Below are 14,455 nucleotides of genomic sequence, written 5' to 3' on the forward strand. Positions count from 1 at the left end.
AACTTGTTCTACCTGTTTTATAATTGCTCCTCTACTTTCATGTATGGCTATCCTGTCCCTACTTTTCTAACTGCTGACTATGGCTTCAGTCTTATCCACGTTCACCCTCAAACCATCCCTTATCTAAGTCTTTTGCCACTCAACTCCCTTTTCTGTAATTCTTCCTCATTTTTCTGCAGTAATCACCAAATCATCTGCATATGGCAACTCCCACAACTCTTCATTTCTGATTCCTTCACTTAACACATCCAAGACCAACACAAATGAAAACGGGCTTAATGCTGACCCTTGATGTAATCCAACACTAACTTCAAAGGTTTCTGCTTCCCCAACAGCTGTTATTACTTTTGTCCTCGTTCTTTTGTAAATCATCTCTTGCCATTCTAACCAACTTCTCTAAGACTTTCCTCTTCCTCAAGCACCAAAACATCACTTCTCTTGGTATTCTGTTATAAGACTTTTCTGAATTTACAAAGCACAGAAGAGCACCTTCTGCTTTCCTTCTAGTCTCTTTTCCTGTAAATGCTTTACTATAAAGATGGGCTCCACAGTCCCTCTCCCCATCATGAATCCATACTGCAGTTTCCCAATCTTTACAATCTCTCTCAATCCTGCCTCTAGTAACCTCTCTAACACTTTCAAACCATGCTCCGTTAATTTAATTCCCCTGTAATTACTTTATTTCATGATGTCACCTTTCTGCTTACATATAAATACCATTAGACTCTCCTCCCAGTCTTTCGGCATTATTTCCTCTTCCCATATTGCTCTAAATAAATGTAGCGTCCATTCTTCCCCTTCTGTAGTCAGTATCTTAACCATTACAATTTGAAACTCTGATTGGCCTGGTGTATTTACCATTCTTCATTCTTCTCAATGCCCGCTTCACTTCTGTATTCTGTATCTCCATCCCTGGCCTTTGTGCTTCTCCCAGCTCTTCTTTCTCATTTTCAGTATTCAATAGTTGTTCATAACAGGGATGATAACATTAAGAAAAGTTGGAGCAACTTTTCTTAATGTTATCATCCCTGTGCAATATATTTCCATCTCGATCTCTGAGGACTAACAGTTTCCAGAAATTCTGTCTTTGCCTTTTCCTCATGTTTGAAATATTATAGATATCCTTTTCTCCTTCCTTTGTTCATAGCCTTTCATTTAGCTGTTCTTCCAACAGCTATACCTACTTTCCTTCTAGAATCTTTTTCCTCTTCTCTGTACCGTTCCTCTGCTCCCTGTACCTGTCTTACTTTACAGTCCTTGAATGCCTTTGATTTTCTTTTAACTGATTCTTGCACCTCTGTTCCACCACCACTTTTCTCCTTTCGACACATCATACCCACTGGTTCTTCCCACTAATTCCCTCTCACTGAGCATTGGGTCTTTAATATACTTCATGGTTTTCAAATTATAATTTCCTACTTTGGCTATTTTCATTTTCTTCCCCTTAATTCGGACTCAGTTTATGAGTTTCTTTTTAACATTCACCCCACATTCTAGAATGACATACTGAATATTATTATCTTACATTTGTACAATCATCCATATTCACGATTTCTAATGATTTCTATATTGCTTACTATTCCTATTAGTTATAATCAACCAACATTTATAAGAATAACAGCTCTGGGGTCTTCAATCGAACAAGAGTCTCAGAGTCTGTGTTATCACAAGGTCAGGCAGATGCGGTCCTCAATAGCCTAAACTATAGAGCATGGGTGTAAAGATTAGGGTTTACAAACATTTATGTTCAACAGCAAAGAAACTCACTGACATAGTAGCATACAATATTTTGAAAATAGTGAGACTATAATAATATTAACAGGTAAGCTAGCTACTACAATATGTAAACATACTACTTCCCTGTCATACAGTTAAAGAAAAGATCTACTGGTAATCCTATGGCAGTTCCTTTTCATTTTGTTAACAGACAAGAACCTGGTCTGCAGGTTGAGTGCTGAACCCGTTGGTTCAAATTGGAAAGTGTTGGTGGCTGTTTCTTGGTTTATTTGCTTTCCTTTGGCATAAAATGTTTTAGAAAAAAAAGTATTGTTGAAAAATTTCCCAATGTATTTTTATTCTAAAACCAAATACGTATATGTTCATTATTGTATTTAGTAGGTCAAGATAATTGTATTCCAAGATCCCTTATCTAGCTAGATTGTGCTGTGACTATCCCAATGGACATAAATTTGGTAATTATTATATTTTGATTTTGTGTGCGCATGTGGGGGGAGGGATACGATTAGGTTTTAGGCTTTATGTTTAATAGTCTCATGTAGTTAGTTAGACCAATATTTTATATATCCCATGCCTCATTAACATCAGTTTCAGGACATTTATTGTGATATAACTTTGGCCAGAATATAAGGGTTAAAGAAAAGTCTATGTATGTTCAATACTCTTACAAACATTGTATGGTGTTGTTAACAATTTGTGGTGGCCTAACACAACATATAGCCACTCACCTCAGAGAAGACACTGACTACAGAGACAGACTGAGTCTCTTACCTTTTCAGCCCCAAGGTGCAGGGTCAATGAACATTATAGTTATCCAAGTATCCATGTGGACTGTCGTATCAGACGTCAGACTCGTAAGTTGACCTAACCCAGTTTAATGGCCTAGCAACTACTCTATTTCCTTATCCGTGCACTTCCACCCATTAATATCACAAAATCTTGCTATGATTTCTCTAATCTACGACTTTCCTAACACTGACACTCGTGAACTACACACAATGCCCTGCACATCCACACAGTTCCCTAGTTAGGTCAAGAAGACCACTGCTCACTACAGTCTGGCCTCTGTCTTGAATGTCTTCTCAGTTCCTATAATCCACATATTTACATCTGTGAAATATTTAAACAAAGATTCAATACTTCGCGGACCTTCCCGGTGACAGTTTTAAGACTTGTGACTCACAAATCTGACTTTCCTTGGTTACACCACCCACCAGCCAGGAACTCTTTGGTTACTCAGCCAACTGGAGACAAAGTGTGTGCGTTATTTCATTGGTCTAATTGATCGCGTAGTTCATCTATTCTTTGCTGTGCCAAAGTTCGCTTCGCTTACAATTCAACATTAACTCATTGCTCCTCTGTTTTAGTAAGTGGTACATTTTGCAGTTAGCCGAATAAGCCAACATCCATTATTCTCTAGGATCATTTTCTTGTGTTCTCGAGCAAAGGCAGTGCAGACACCGATATCCTGGTAGTCATCGTGCATAAGGGTTCCTGGCTGGTAAATGGGGTGTGAGATTTCTGGGACAAGGGAAAATACTGCTTCCTGGTGTCATCTTGGTTAGGACTGATGCATAGTGAGGCGTTCTTGTTCTCCTCTTTCCATTTTACCTCTCCTATATTACTGTGTATTGTATATTACTGTTGTAATAATATGATACTACCCAGTTTAGCATTAATAATAATCTTAACAATTATAGTAGTAAAAATAATGAAAAACAAACAAATATACAAAAAACTTTATAGCTAACACATGTTAACTATTCGGTGATATACTCATTCCATAGCCCTTTTAATAATAAAAAGGCCCATACAACAGTATATTTAAGTAATATTTGATATAAAATGCATGATGAAAAATAAATTTTTATTTCAATTCCAAGAATATATCCTCTCTCTCTCTCTCTCTCTCTCTCTCTCTCTCTCTCTCTCTCTCTCTCTCTCTCTCTCTCTCTCTCTCTCTATGAAAAATGTACAATCTTTGTAATTTTACTGTTCTTATCATTTAGTTGAATAATTTTCTTTTAGAAGAATAATGTTACTTCAAGGAAGAGAAATAATGAAATAAAAAATTATATAGAATTTAGGGTACTCTGTAACTTCCTTATTTATTCACAAAAAAATGCATTCATAAATAAGTTCCTCAGATGATGATCATTGTAGTGTGATGAGTGGTCAGACATGGTACTGATGTTCCCGCCAGCTGTGTGCATTGCTATAGCGCATTAGTCCAATCCTGGACCTTGCTACATGTTGGCAAGTGTCTCGCTGATGCCATTTTAAGGTGAAATCATGTGCTGCGCTATCCTGCTTATGTCAATAATGGTCTCTTACAGACAAACTCATTTTCTTCAAGACTTATCTAGTTTCAGGAGAATTGTTATGCTGCTTAGTTTGTTCAAGGGAATAATAAAAAAAAAACCGGTATTTACACGCTGAGTACTGATGAAACTATTCTGTCACCTCAACTACATCATGCATCAAAGAAAAATATTTAATCTTCTTTCAATCAAGAATTAACCCTTAGTCTTACAATGCAGAATGCATTTAACAATAACATCCACCCGAGTAGAAATAAACTAAAGTTCCTAATTACAAATAATCAATTGAAGAAAATCAAAATATACAATTTCACATGAAATAAAGAGGTTATGAAATAATACTGTAAATTTGGGTACTCACCAATCGCATATGACGTCAAACTCATTACTTTGTAGACAGCAGTGATATACGAACACAGGATATCTGGTCTGTCAGCTCCATAGTGTCGGTCACTGTTCATATGATCATAAATATCCACGTACCCTCTCTACATGTAATTTTACTGTTTTCTATGTGTTACATATTATAGCTAAATCCTTATATTCCTAATTATGATACAAAATATATATCATAACGATAAAAAATTAAACATAAAGCATTTTCTTTCCGTAGTCTCCACGTGAAAGACGCATTTTGCGACCCATGTGCAGCGCTCATGTGTATGTATGTACGTGTACACGTGTATGGAAACTAAGGGCACACATTTTCATCAGTGAATATTAATCATCTAAAAGAGATAATTAAATACGGAGCAGAATGATAGTAACAAAGAGAAAAATATTAAGTCTCCCTGTTCCTCGCTGAAGTGTTGATTACATAAAAGTGAATTTAACTATTTCTGACATTTACTCTCGCTATATCTCTATTGTCTATTTCTCTTCATGAAGTTTCATTGCTTATAAGGAATTAGGTAAAGATATCCCGGCATTTACTCTTATATAAAAGGGACTATGAGAAATTCCTTCTCTTTAATTACAGGTAGTATGTTGTTCAGGGCACCCGCCACCCGTTGAGATCATACCGCTAAAGAGTTATGGGGTCCTATGCCTGACCAGACAGTACTATATTAGATCCTTCTCTCTGGTTACGTTTCACTTTCCCTTTGCGTACACATACACCGAATAGTCTGGCCTATTCTTTACAGATTCTCCTCTGTCCTCATACACCTGACAACACTGAGATTACGAAACAATTCTACTTCACCAAAGGGGTTAACTACTTCACTGTAAATAGTCAGTGGATACTTTCCTCTTGATAAGGGTAGAAGAGACTCTTTTAGCTACGCTAAGCAGCTCTTCTAGGAGGACACTCCAAAATCAAACCATTGTTCTATAGTCTTGGGTAGTGCCATAGTGTCTGTACCATGGTCTTCCACTGTCTTTAGTTTGAGTTCTCTTGCTTGAAGGTACATTCGGGCACCCTATTCTATCTAATTTCTCCTCTTCTGGTTTTGTTAAAGTTTTATAGTTTATATAGGAAATATCTATTTCGATGTTGTTACTGTTCTTAAAATGTTTTATTTATTACCTTATTTCCTTTCCTCTCTGGGCTATTTTCCCCGTTGGAACCCCTGGGCTTATAGCATCCTGCTTTTCCAACTAGGGTTGTAGGTTAGCAAGTAGTAGTAATAATAATGAGTTTCTTTAGAACGTTTTAGTATGGATGATAACAGTTTGAGTTTTAATTCGTAGCCTTTCAGCTGAAGTGTTTCTTCGTTTTCTTCTTGTTCTACGAGTGCTTGGACCATGTGATAAATTCAAATGTTTTTACAACTTCGTGGGAGTTTGATAAACATTTACCAAGGGAAGGTTTACAAATTTGCCTAAATAAATAATTGATATGTACAGGATCGAATATATAAAATCATGTGTGTTTGCATGTGTAGCTCTATATATATAAGCCTACCTTTTCAAAGGTTATAAATTCTACAAATATATTTTCGTTAAAATATAATATTATTATTTTTTTTTCATACAGTTCAAAGTGCGTTTTACACCAAAATAGAAGTACCACTTTTGTTATACTTCCTATTGGAACTTCACTTCTTTAAACTACTTCAATAAAATTAAGGCTTAATTAATCTAGCACATCCATTTTTTTCTATTCTAGTCAACGAAGAGACATTTTTCTTCATGGCGTCCTTTTTACGAGCCCATAACAAGAAAATTGAAGCATAGAGTCAAGATAAGCACTTTTTAATAAATTTTGGCCATAGGAGAAACATTCACTCTGTTTATAATTGTGCTTTATGTAATAAAAATGAATTTTATTCTATCATCTTTGAAAAATATATTGCAAGACTTTGTCAGCTTTTATGGCATCTCAAATGAACCAAAACTAAGACATTGCAAATTACAAAATGCCTTCAATCTGGTAATATCTTTAAAGGTTCGTGTCCGAATTCTTATTAACTTTTCAAAACTACAAAAAATCTAATTTCGTAACTTAAGCACTTGAAGCCTTATAATAGAAAAATGTTTATAAGTGAGGATCTGATGTAACACACAATCTGTAAATCAGTAGAGGTGAAATATTATAAGTTCAAGGTTTTGGTTCAAGTTAGTAACAACCTTTTGCACTAATTTTCTCTTAAAGTTCTTTATCTTAATTTCGACAAAATCTTTTTCTTTTTAAAGCAAAAACAGACATTGGGAATCATTAACAGTTTAAAGTATCATTGGCTGAAAAATCTTCCCTTTATTATGGCGAGTAATATTTTCTTCTCTGTTACTTCAACGTCAATAATCACAACAGTTGTGTTGCTAGTTTACATGCATCAATCAATCATTTTAGCCAATCTGTTACTTACTTGTTTGGCAAAACAATTGGAAATAAACTACCCCAAACTATATCTTGGGTTATACCAATATCACATATTTTTCAGTTTTGTTTGACATGGTAAATAATAACAAAGTACTACTGAACTCCATAGCTTATGTTGGTCCAGATGTCATTCTGCTCTCAGACTTCCTGAAAAAGGATCTTCGATCATGGGCTGAAGTCCTGTGGTTTCTCCTAATCATGGTTAATTCTTCTGGGAGGATTTCTGGGGAGGCATTGTCAGCAGGCTGATCATTTCTATGAAGGTCCTCCGAGAAAATTTTTCCAACTCTTTTCACAATGACATGAAATACTGGATCCTTGACGTTACCAGTATTCTTACATTCCTTTATGGCCCTGTGGAGATCCCAGACAAAATAAACAAACACTACATTCAGTAACACTAAAACTGAAATCACAAAAGGTAATGGTGATACGTTGACACCTGTTAACTCTGGCTCACATTCCTCTGCATTAAGGGTCATCAAACGTGGATACTGCAAAAAAAAAAAAAAAAAAAATAAAAAAAAAAAGTGAAATGGAATTAAAAACAATAATTTCAAAAAATCTATAATCACGTAACAGTAGCAGTGTTTGTCTTTGTAACAATATCTATTTCAACCTAAAATTAAATTCAATAATACTTACTTCATCTGGTTTTGCCCTGCATCGCAAGGGTTTAGAGATGGAATTTGTCACTTTCTCCGGATACAGAAGAAGTAACTTCTGTGTGGTGGAAAGATGACAAATTACAAAATGCAGTCAAGCAGTGTTAACTTCCATATTTAACTTCAATGCATTTAGAAAATGAAATTATATAAAAACAGGAGACACACCAGTATTGTCAGCATCAACAATGGAGAATACTGTGCAAGGTATTACTATGCCTTTGAACCAAGCTTTTCAAATAACGACACCTTTGAATAATCTGCAATATTTGTCAGGCATTAGACATATCTGTACTTTCATTAATACACAACAGTTTAGAAATAGTACCATCTATTTTTTTATTTACCCTATATGATAAATACAAAAGAAAACTTTAGATCTTTTACGATATAACTAATCAGATTTATTGATTCTAATGTAGTTTTTTCCTTGATTGGTCTCCTAAAAACAGTGACTTAATGGGGTATCTAAGAATGTTCTGTCTTAAATAAAAGACGTATCTAACCTATATTAGCAAGCATATTGTATTTCTTAAGGGGCCCCTGAAACTAACAAAACTAATAACATAGGAATCATTCCTAAAGCTAGTACGTTAGTAACTTTACCATCACTCTACCCCTAGGGTATATCTAAAAAGACAGAACGTACCCAACTGTCTCTTACTTTCTAGGGCAGAACATCACAGCCAGTCTGCATCTCTTTCTCTGCACTTCTTATCCACTAGTTACCCATCATTATTAGTAGTTATAGGAGGTCATAATGATGCAGAGATTGTAGTACCTGATGCTCTTATCGATCTGTTAAGTGCCAATGTAACTGCCTGCCTTACAATCCCTTTATGGTGTAATAGAAGGAAATGTCAGCCAAAACCAAAAATAAATCTTCCACCTATTTACTGAATTCTTGTAGTTTTTATAGATTCATTATGAGTGAAAAATCTCGGATTTCATTATTATTCATTATCATACAAAGATTTTCCTTCACAAACTTAGATTGATCCCCCTAATGAAGGACTGTCCATAATTATGTCTTAATATACAATGTAGTCTATTTGACGATCATATTTTGCTAAAAACATACCTATAGCCGGATATGCCTACTCCAGTCTTCAAGAAAATGAGTGTTTAAGATAGGAAGATCTTTTCTATTAACTGTTCCAAGATACCTAAACGTGATAGCATCGTTGATAGGTTGACTTCCTAAAGTGGTAACTTCTTCTACAGCATATTCCACTTCCAGATTTGTTTTTACTAAAGCTGCCACTTACCATTGGGTTCAGTATCCTCACCTACAATAGATTGCTCTTCAGATGGGGTGAGTGGCTGTGTTAAGTATATCTTTACCTATTACTACTGATTAACCTTTTAGTGCATTGCTCACTCAAAAGTAAACTGACAACATCTTGGTAGTTTTCTGAATAGATTATGTGGGTCTAATGTGTGGGGTTTTTAGTTCATTAGACCTATTTCATTTCTATTATAGCATTTAACACACATCTTATACTTTCATACAATAATATGAACATTAACTATTCAAGATGATTAAAATACTATACAAGATAGTATGCTAATTTATCTTATTCGTCTATCAAATACTTTGAAGGTCTGTCTTCGATATGAAAATTTTCTTTGTTAATTCTTTTACGTGAGTTACCTTGTGAGTATTCAGCATTTTACAATCATTAACTATATATATATATATATATATATATATGCATATATATGTATATATATATATATATATATATATATATATATATATATATATATATATATATATATATTTACCATGAAGAAATGAACGTTGCAGTCACACACGAAATCGTTTCCGTGCAATGCCACCCATATGTCCTTTCTAGTCACTATACTTTCGAAGGCATCAGGATTTATCTGCAAGAAATAATTTGACATCATATACTTGGAATATTCGTGTTATTGTCGCCTTAATATTGATTTCTATTCGAAAATATATCTGGTTAAGTCAAATGTAAAACTTTAATAACTCAGCTCAAAAAGCTTAAGTCTGAAAAAGTCAGAAGCATTTTTATTATACCTATATGTCACTCAAAAACATACTTGAATTAACCATAAAAAAAGAAATGCTAAATATTTAATTTTAAGTAATCTTGTGATGCAAACCACTGGATAAAAAAGGACACAAGAGAAAAAGGTAGTTAATAGTTGTGTCATTAAGTAACTAAACTAAATCAATTTATCAGATATGGAGACACGATCAGCGTTGATAAAAAGAAGAAATATAGTAAGTGAAAAAGTCTCTCTCTCTCTCTCTCTCTCTCTCTCTCTCTCTCTCTCTCTCTCTCTCTCTCTCTCAGGAAGGAAGCATGGAAGAATCCATATTACCAATATTAAATAATGGGGATGAAACACAAACCATAATAGTGATGAATGCAGTGACGACCAGATAAAGGGTTTCCAAACATATAGATCAGGCAGAACAAATAGGAATCAAGGGGGAACCGCAATATAAGGAAGAGACATAAATCAAGTTAAAGTCTGTGAAAAATACAGCAACACAGAATGTGAATTGATTGCGGTAGAATTTAAATATGAAAAATTAGTGAATATTATAGTCTACAGACCCCCAAATACTAAGGAGTTTGACATATTAATAGAAAAAATAGATGATATATGTAGAAACCATAAAGACTGGAATATACTCCTATCCGGATATTTTAATTTTCCTTTCGTGGATTGGAAAGAACGGATAGAAGAAAGTGGTTGAATGTATACATATAAAAAAGAGAGTAATAGTAGCGCAGAAGATAAGAGAGTTTGAAAAGCTTCAAGATATGCTATTAGAACATAATATGCAACAAATAAACCACATTCCAACAAGAAAGGACAATGTCCTAGATTTAGTATTTGTGAATGAGGTGAATTATGTTAACGAAATAATAGTGTATAACACGGGAATTTCAGACCACAATGCCATAGAATTAATAGTCCATTCCAAAGCAAGTGAACGCAGAGAAAAACAAAGCACAAAACGATGGGAAGGGTATGGAAAATATAATTTCTATGGTAAGAATATAAAATGGTCAGAAATAAATGAAGAATGGAACAAAGATTGGAAAAATGTATTAGTAAGTGATAATATGCAGGTAAATACGGATATATTATACAAAATACTGGAGAAAATTGTTGAAAAATATGTACCGAAAAAAAGAATAAACATCAGACATGCAAACCAAGAGACAGAAGGATCTTATTTCAGAAAATTAGAAAGTGGAAGAAAAATCTTGCAAAAGAAAAAAATGTATGGAAAATGATGGAAATAAAAAGTAAAATAGAAAATGCAGAAAAAAAAGATTATACGATTGAAAGAAAATGTAAAAAGGGACTTAGAAGAAAGGACACTTCAAAATATAAAAAAAAAACAAAGTACTTTACTCCTATACAAAAAAGATGAATAAAGGGAGATTAGAAATAGGCCCTCTAAGAATTGAAGGACGGTTAACGAATAAAAAAAGGAAATATGCAACACATTAGCAGAAAAATATAAGAGTGAATTCACGCCAAGAATTGCGAATGAGAATAATGAAACAGAAATGAGAGAAGAAAATGTTGAATATCTAACGGATATAGATATCAATGAAGCAGATATTGTGCAGGCTATAAGCGAAATTAAAAATGGATCAGCGGCCGGGCCAGATGGAGTTCCAACGATTTTGTTTAATGTAGGTCAACACGGTTTTGTGCCCGGAAAAAGTACACAAACCCAACTGATAGCACACTATGAAAACATATATAAAAATATGATAAATGAAAAAGACACAGATGTGGTATATCTAAATTTTGCAAATTAGGAACTCATTACAAAGAGATCTAAACAAAATATATGAATGGGCGGAGATAAATAGGATGGTATTTAACTCCCATAAGTTCGAATCAATAAATTATGGAAACAGAAAGAATAGTATATGCATACAGGGGACCTAATAACGAGACAAATAGCAACACTGTTGGCTAAATGTAAAGCAAAAATGGGAATGCTATTCAGACACTTTAAAACAGCGGTTCCCAACTACTTTTGGTCATTACTCCACTTTTTCCAAAATCCTGGATAGCGCCAAGCTTGTTGCCCCCACATCATTTCTATAATTTTGTACATGACTAATGTAAAACAAAAGTCTTTTAGTTGGTCGAGCCTTCCTTTATTCATTTATTATTGAGGCAAGTATATCAAGAAGTACTATTACTTCTGTTGAAAATGTAAAAAAATTCATACATATAAGGTTGAAAATAAATGGAGAAAATATATAATAGAAATAATGTTCATCAGGGTAAAAAAAAGACAAATACATCAATAAACATTTCTGCTGGAAATAAATCTAATAATTTCATGTGAGTAATCACACCTTCAGTTGAAAATAAGGAGACAGTATATTATATCTGTACTTAACAAAAATCTTCAGTGGTGTGAATGATCACACCGGTATGAGATATTTTCAGTAATGCGAGGAGATAGTTTTGTAAGGGAACTTCTGATGTCATTTTCTGGTTTCAATCTATTTTTGTTTTTGCTTCAGATGGTCAAAATACCTGAAGAGCCAGCCTCACACATGTAACATGAGCCAAATGGTAAAAGCATCTCAACTGATTCTAAAGTTGTCAGAGGGAACTCTTTGTTATAGCTAATCCAAAATGAAAATAATTTCATGGGGTTAAATTCCTCTTGTATGGGGTTGCTTGATTTTATTTGAAGTATTTCTTTTTAAGAGTACACTTGGTTCATCTGGCAGATGTTCTGTGTTGCATGTGAATGGATTCGGAATCCAAGCATTGTTGAGTGGGTTAATTTCATAGAAATATTCTTTCATCCTCAGACGCAGGCTATTTAAATGTTCACTCATTATTAGCTGAATATCACTCAAGTGTATTGAATCTTTATCTTCCAGAAACTCTCCTAACTTAGGAAATGCAGCTATTCTGCCAGTTTCTAATTTCGAGTCCCAAAAAACCCATTTTGCTACGAAATGCTTGTACTTATTCATTCAATCAGATAAAATTTTCTTCAGGTCCTTGCAGTGATGTGTTCAGGGCATTTATATATCAAAAATATGTCTACTAAACAGCAAAGAATGGAAATACATTTTGTTTTTTACATGTGAAATTAATTGATCATTAATATCCTTAGATATTAAGGATATCAAAATGAAAACTGTCATTACCCCCATCAAAAGCAAAATTACCCCCAGTGGGGTAATTTACCCGTATTTGGGAACCGCTGCTTTAAAACAAGAAAATCTAAACACATGATTATGCTGTACGTAGTACACTCGAGTACTGCAATGTGATATGGTACCCACACTACCAAAAGGATATTGCACAAACAGAGAGTGTACAAAGGTCCTTTACTGCTAGAATAGAAGAAGTTAAGGACCTTGACTACTGGGAAAGACTGCAATTTTTAAAATTATACAGTCTACAAAGGAGAAGAGAACGCTACACGATAATACAAGCATGGAAACCAATCGAAGGAATTACTGAAAACATCATGGAGCTAAAAATATCAGAAAGAGCAAGCCGAGGTAGATTAATAGTGCCCAAAACTATACCAGGAAAACTAAGGAAGGCACACAGGACATTAATCCACTACGCACCAGCATCGATAATGCAGCAACTATCTAATGCGCTACCAGCTCATCTAAGAAACATATCAGGAGTGAGCGTAGATGTGTTTAAGAATAAGCTCAATAAACACCTAAGATGCATCCCAGACCATCCAAGACTGGAAGATGCAAAATACATCGGAAGATGCATAAGCAACTCTCTGGTGGATATACGAGGTGCCTCACACTGAGGGACCCGGGGGAACCCAAACATAGAATAAGGCAATAAGGTAAGGCTCTCTCTCTCTCTCTCTCTCTCTCTCTCTCTCTCTCTCTCTCTCTCTCTCTCTCTCTCTCTCTCTCTCTCTCTCATACAAAGATGGGATACTCGGGAGAACGAGCAAGTTTTACAGTTTTCTGAAATGTTAACTCTTAAGGAACTGTTACAACCAAAATAAGTATGTGAACATTTAAATCTTGCCTCCCCCATGTTGCCTGAAAAAATCCCCTTTGTCACACAAATCGACACATTACATAGGCACTTCAGAGATTTTACGAAATTATTATTATAATCATTATAATAAACTATAAAAGATTTAATGTATAATTAAAATGAAATATATTAAGAACAGTAACAGCATTAAAATAGATCTTTCATATATACGAGACTATAAAAAGAGAAGTATGTTAGTCTTCAACATAAAAACATTCGCTACAAGTTTGAACTTTTGAAGTTATTATTATTATTATTATTATTATTATTATTATTATTATTATTATTATTATTACTTGCTAAGCTACAACCATAGTTGGAAAAGCAGGATGCTATAAACCCCACGGCTCCAACAGAGAAAATACCCCAGTGATTAAAGGAAATAAGGAAACTACAAGAGAAGTGATTAAAAATTTAAAATAAAATATTTCAAGAACAGTAACAACATTAAATTAAATATTTCATATATAAACTATAAAAAAACATTAAAAAACAAGAGTAAGAGAAATAAGATAGATTAGTGTGCCCGAGTGTACCCTCACGCAAGAGAACTCTACCCCAAGACAGTGAAAGACCATGGTACAGAGGCTATGGCACTAACCAAGACCAGAGAACAATGGTGTGATTTTGGAGTGTCCTTCTCATAGAATAGCTGTTTATAACAGCTAAAGAGTCTCTTTTACCCTTACCAAGTGGAAAGTAGCAACTGAACATTACAGTAGTTAACCCCTTAAGCAAGGAAAAATTGTTTGGTAATCTCAGTGTTGTCAAGTGTATGAGGCTAGAGGAGAATATGTAAAGAATAGGCCAGACTATTCGGTGTATGTGTAGGCAATAGGAAA

At 34.2% G+C, this 14,455-nt stretch overlaps 1 protein-coding gene across 4 annotated transcripts in view; it reads right to left on the reverse strand.

The window, feature by feature from the left end:
* Window positions 1-3,860: 3,860 nt before the first annotated feature.
* The window catches only part of LOC137657914 (slit homolog 1 protein-like), a 36,293-nt gene continuing 25,698 nt past the window's right edge, over window positions 3,861-14,455 (reverse strand). For all 4 annotated transcript variants that reach the window (XM_068392573.1, XM_068392574.1, XM_068392572.1 and 1 more), the window contains exons 6-8: window positions 9,336-9,437; window positions 7,528-7,605; window positions 3,861-7,376 (exon numbers count right to left, since the gene is read on the reverse strand). In XM_068392573.1, the coding sequence (XP_068248674.1) occupies window positions 6,993-7,376; window positions 7,528-7,605; window positions 9,336-9,437 (564 nt within the window). In that variant the 3' untranslated portion in view covers window positions 3,861-6,992. The remainder of the gene's footprint in view (window positions 7,377-7,527; window positions 7,606-9,335; window positions 9,438-14,455) is intronic.

This window comes from Palaemon carinicauda, chromosome 18 (assembly GCF_036898095.1).
Source record: "Palaemon carinicauda isolate YSFRI2023 chromosome 18, ASM3689809v2, whole genome shotgun sequence".
Classification (NCBI taxonomy): domain Eukaryota; kingdom Metazoa; phylum Arthropoda; class Malacostraca; order Decapoda; family Palaemonidae; genus Palaemon; species Palaemon carinicauda.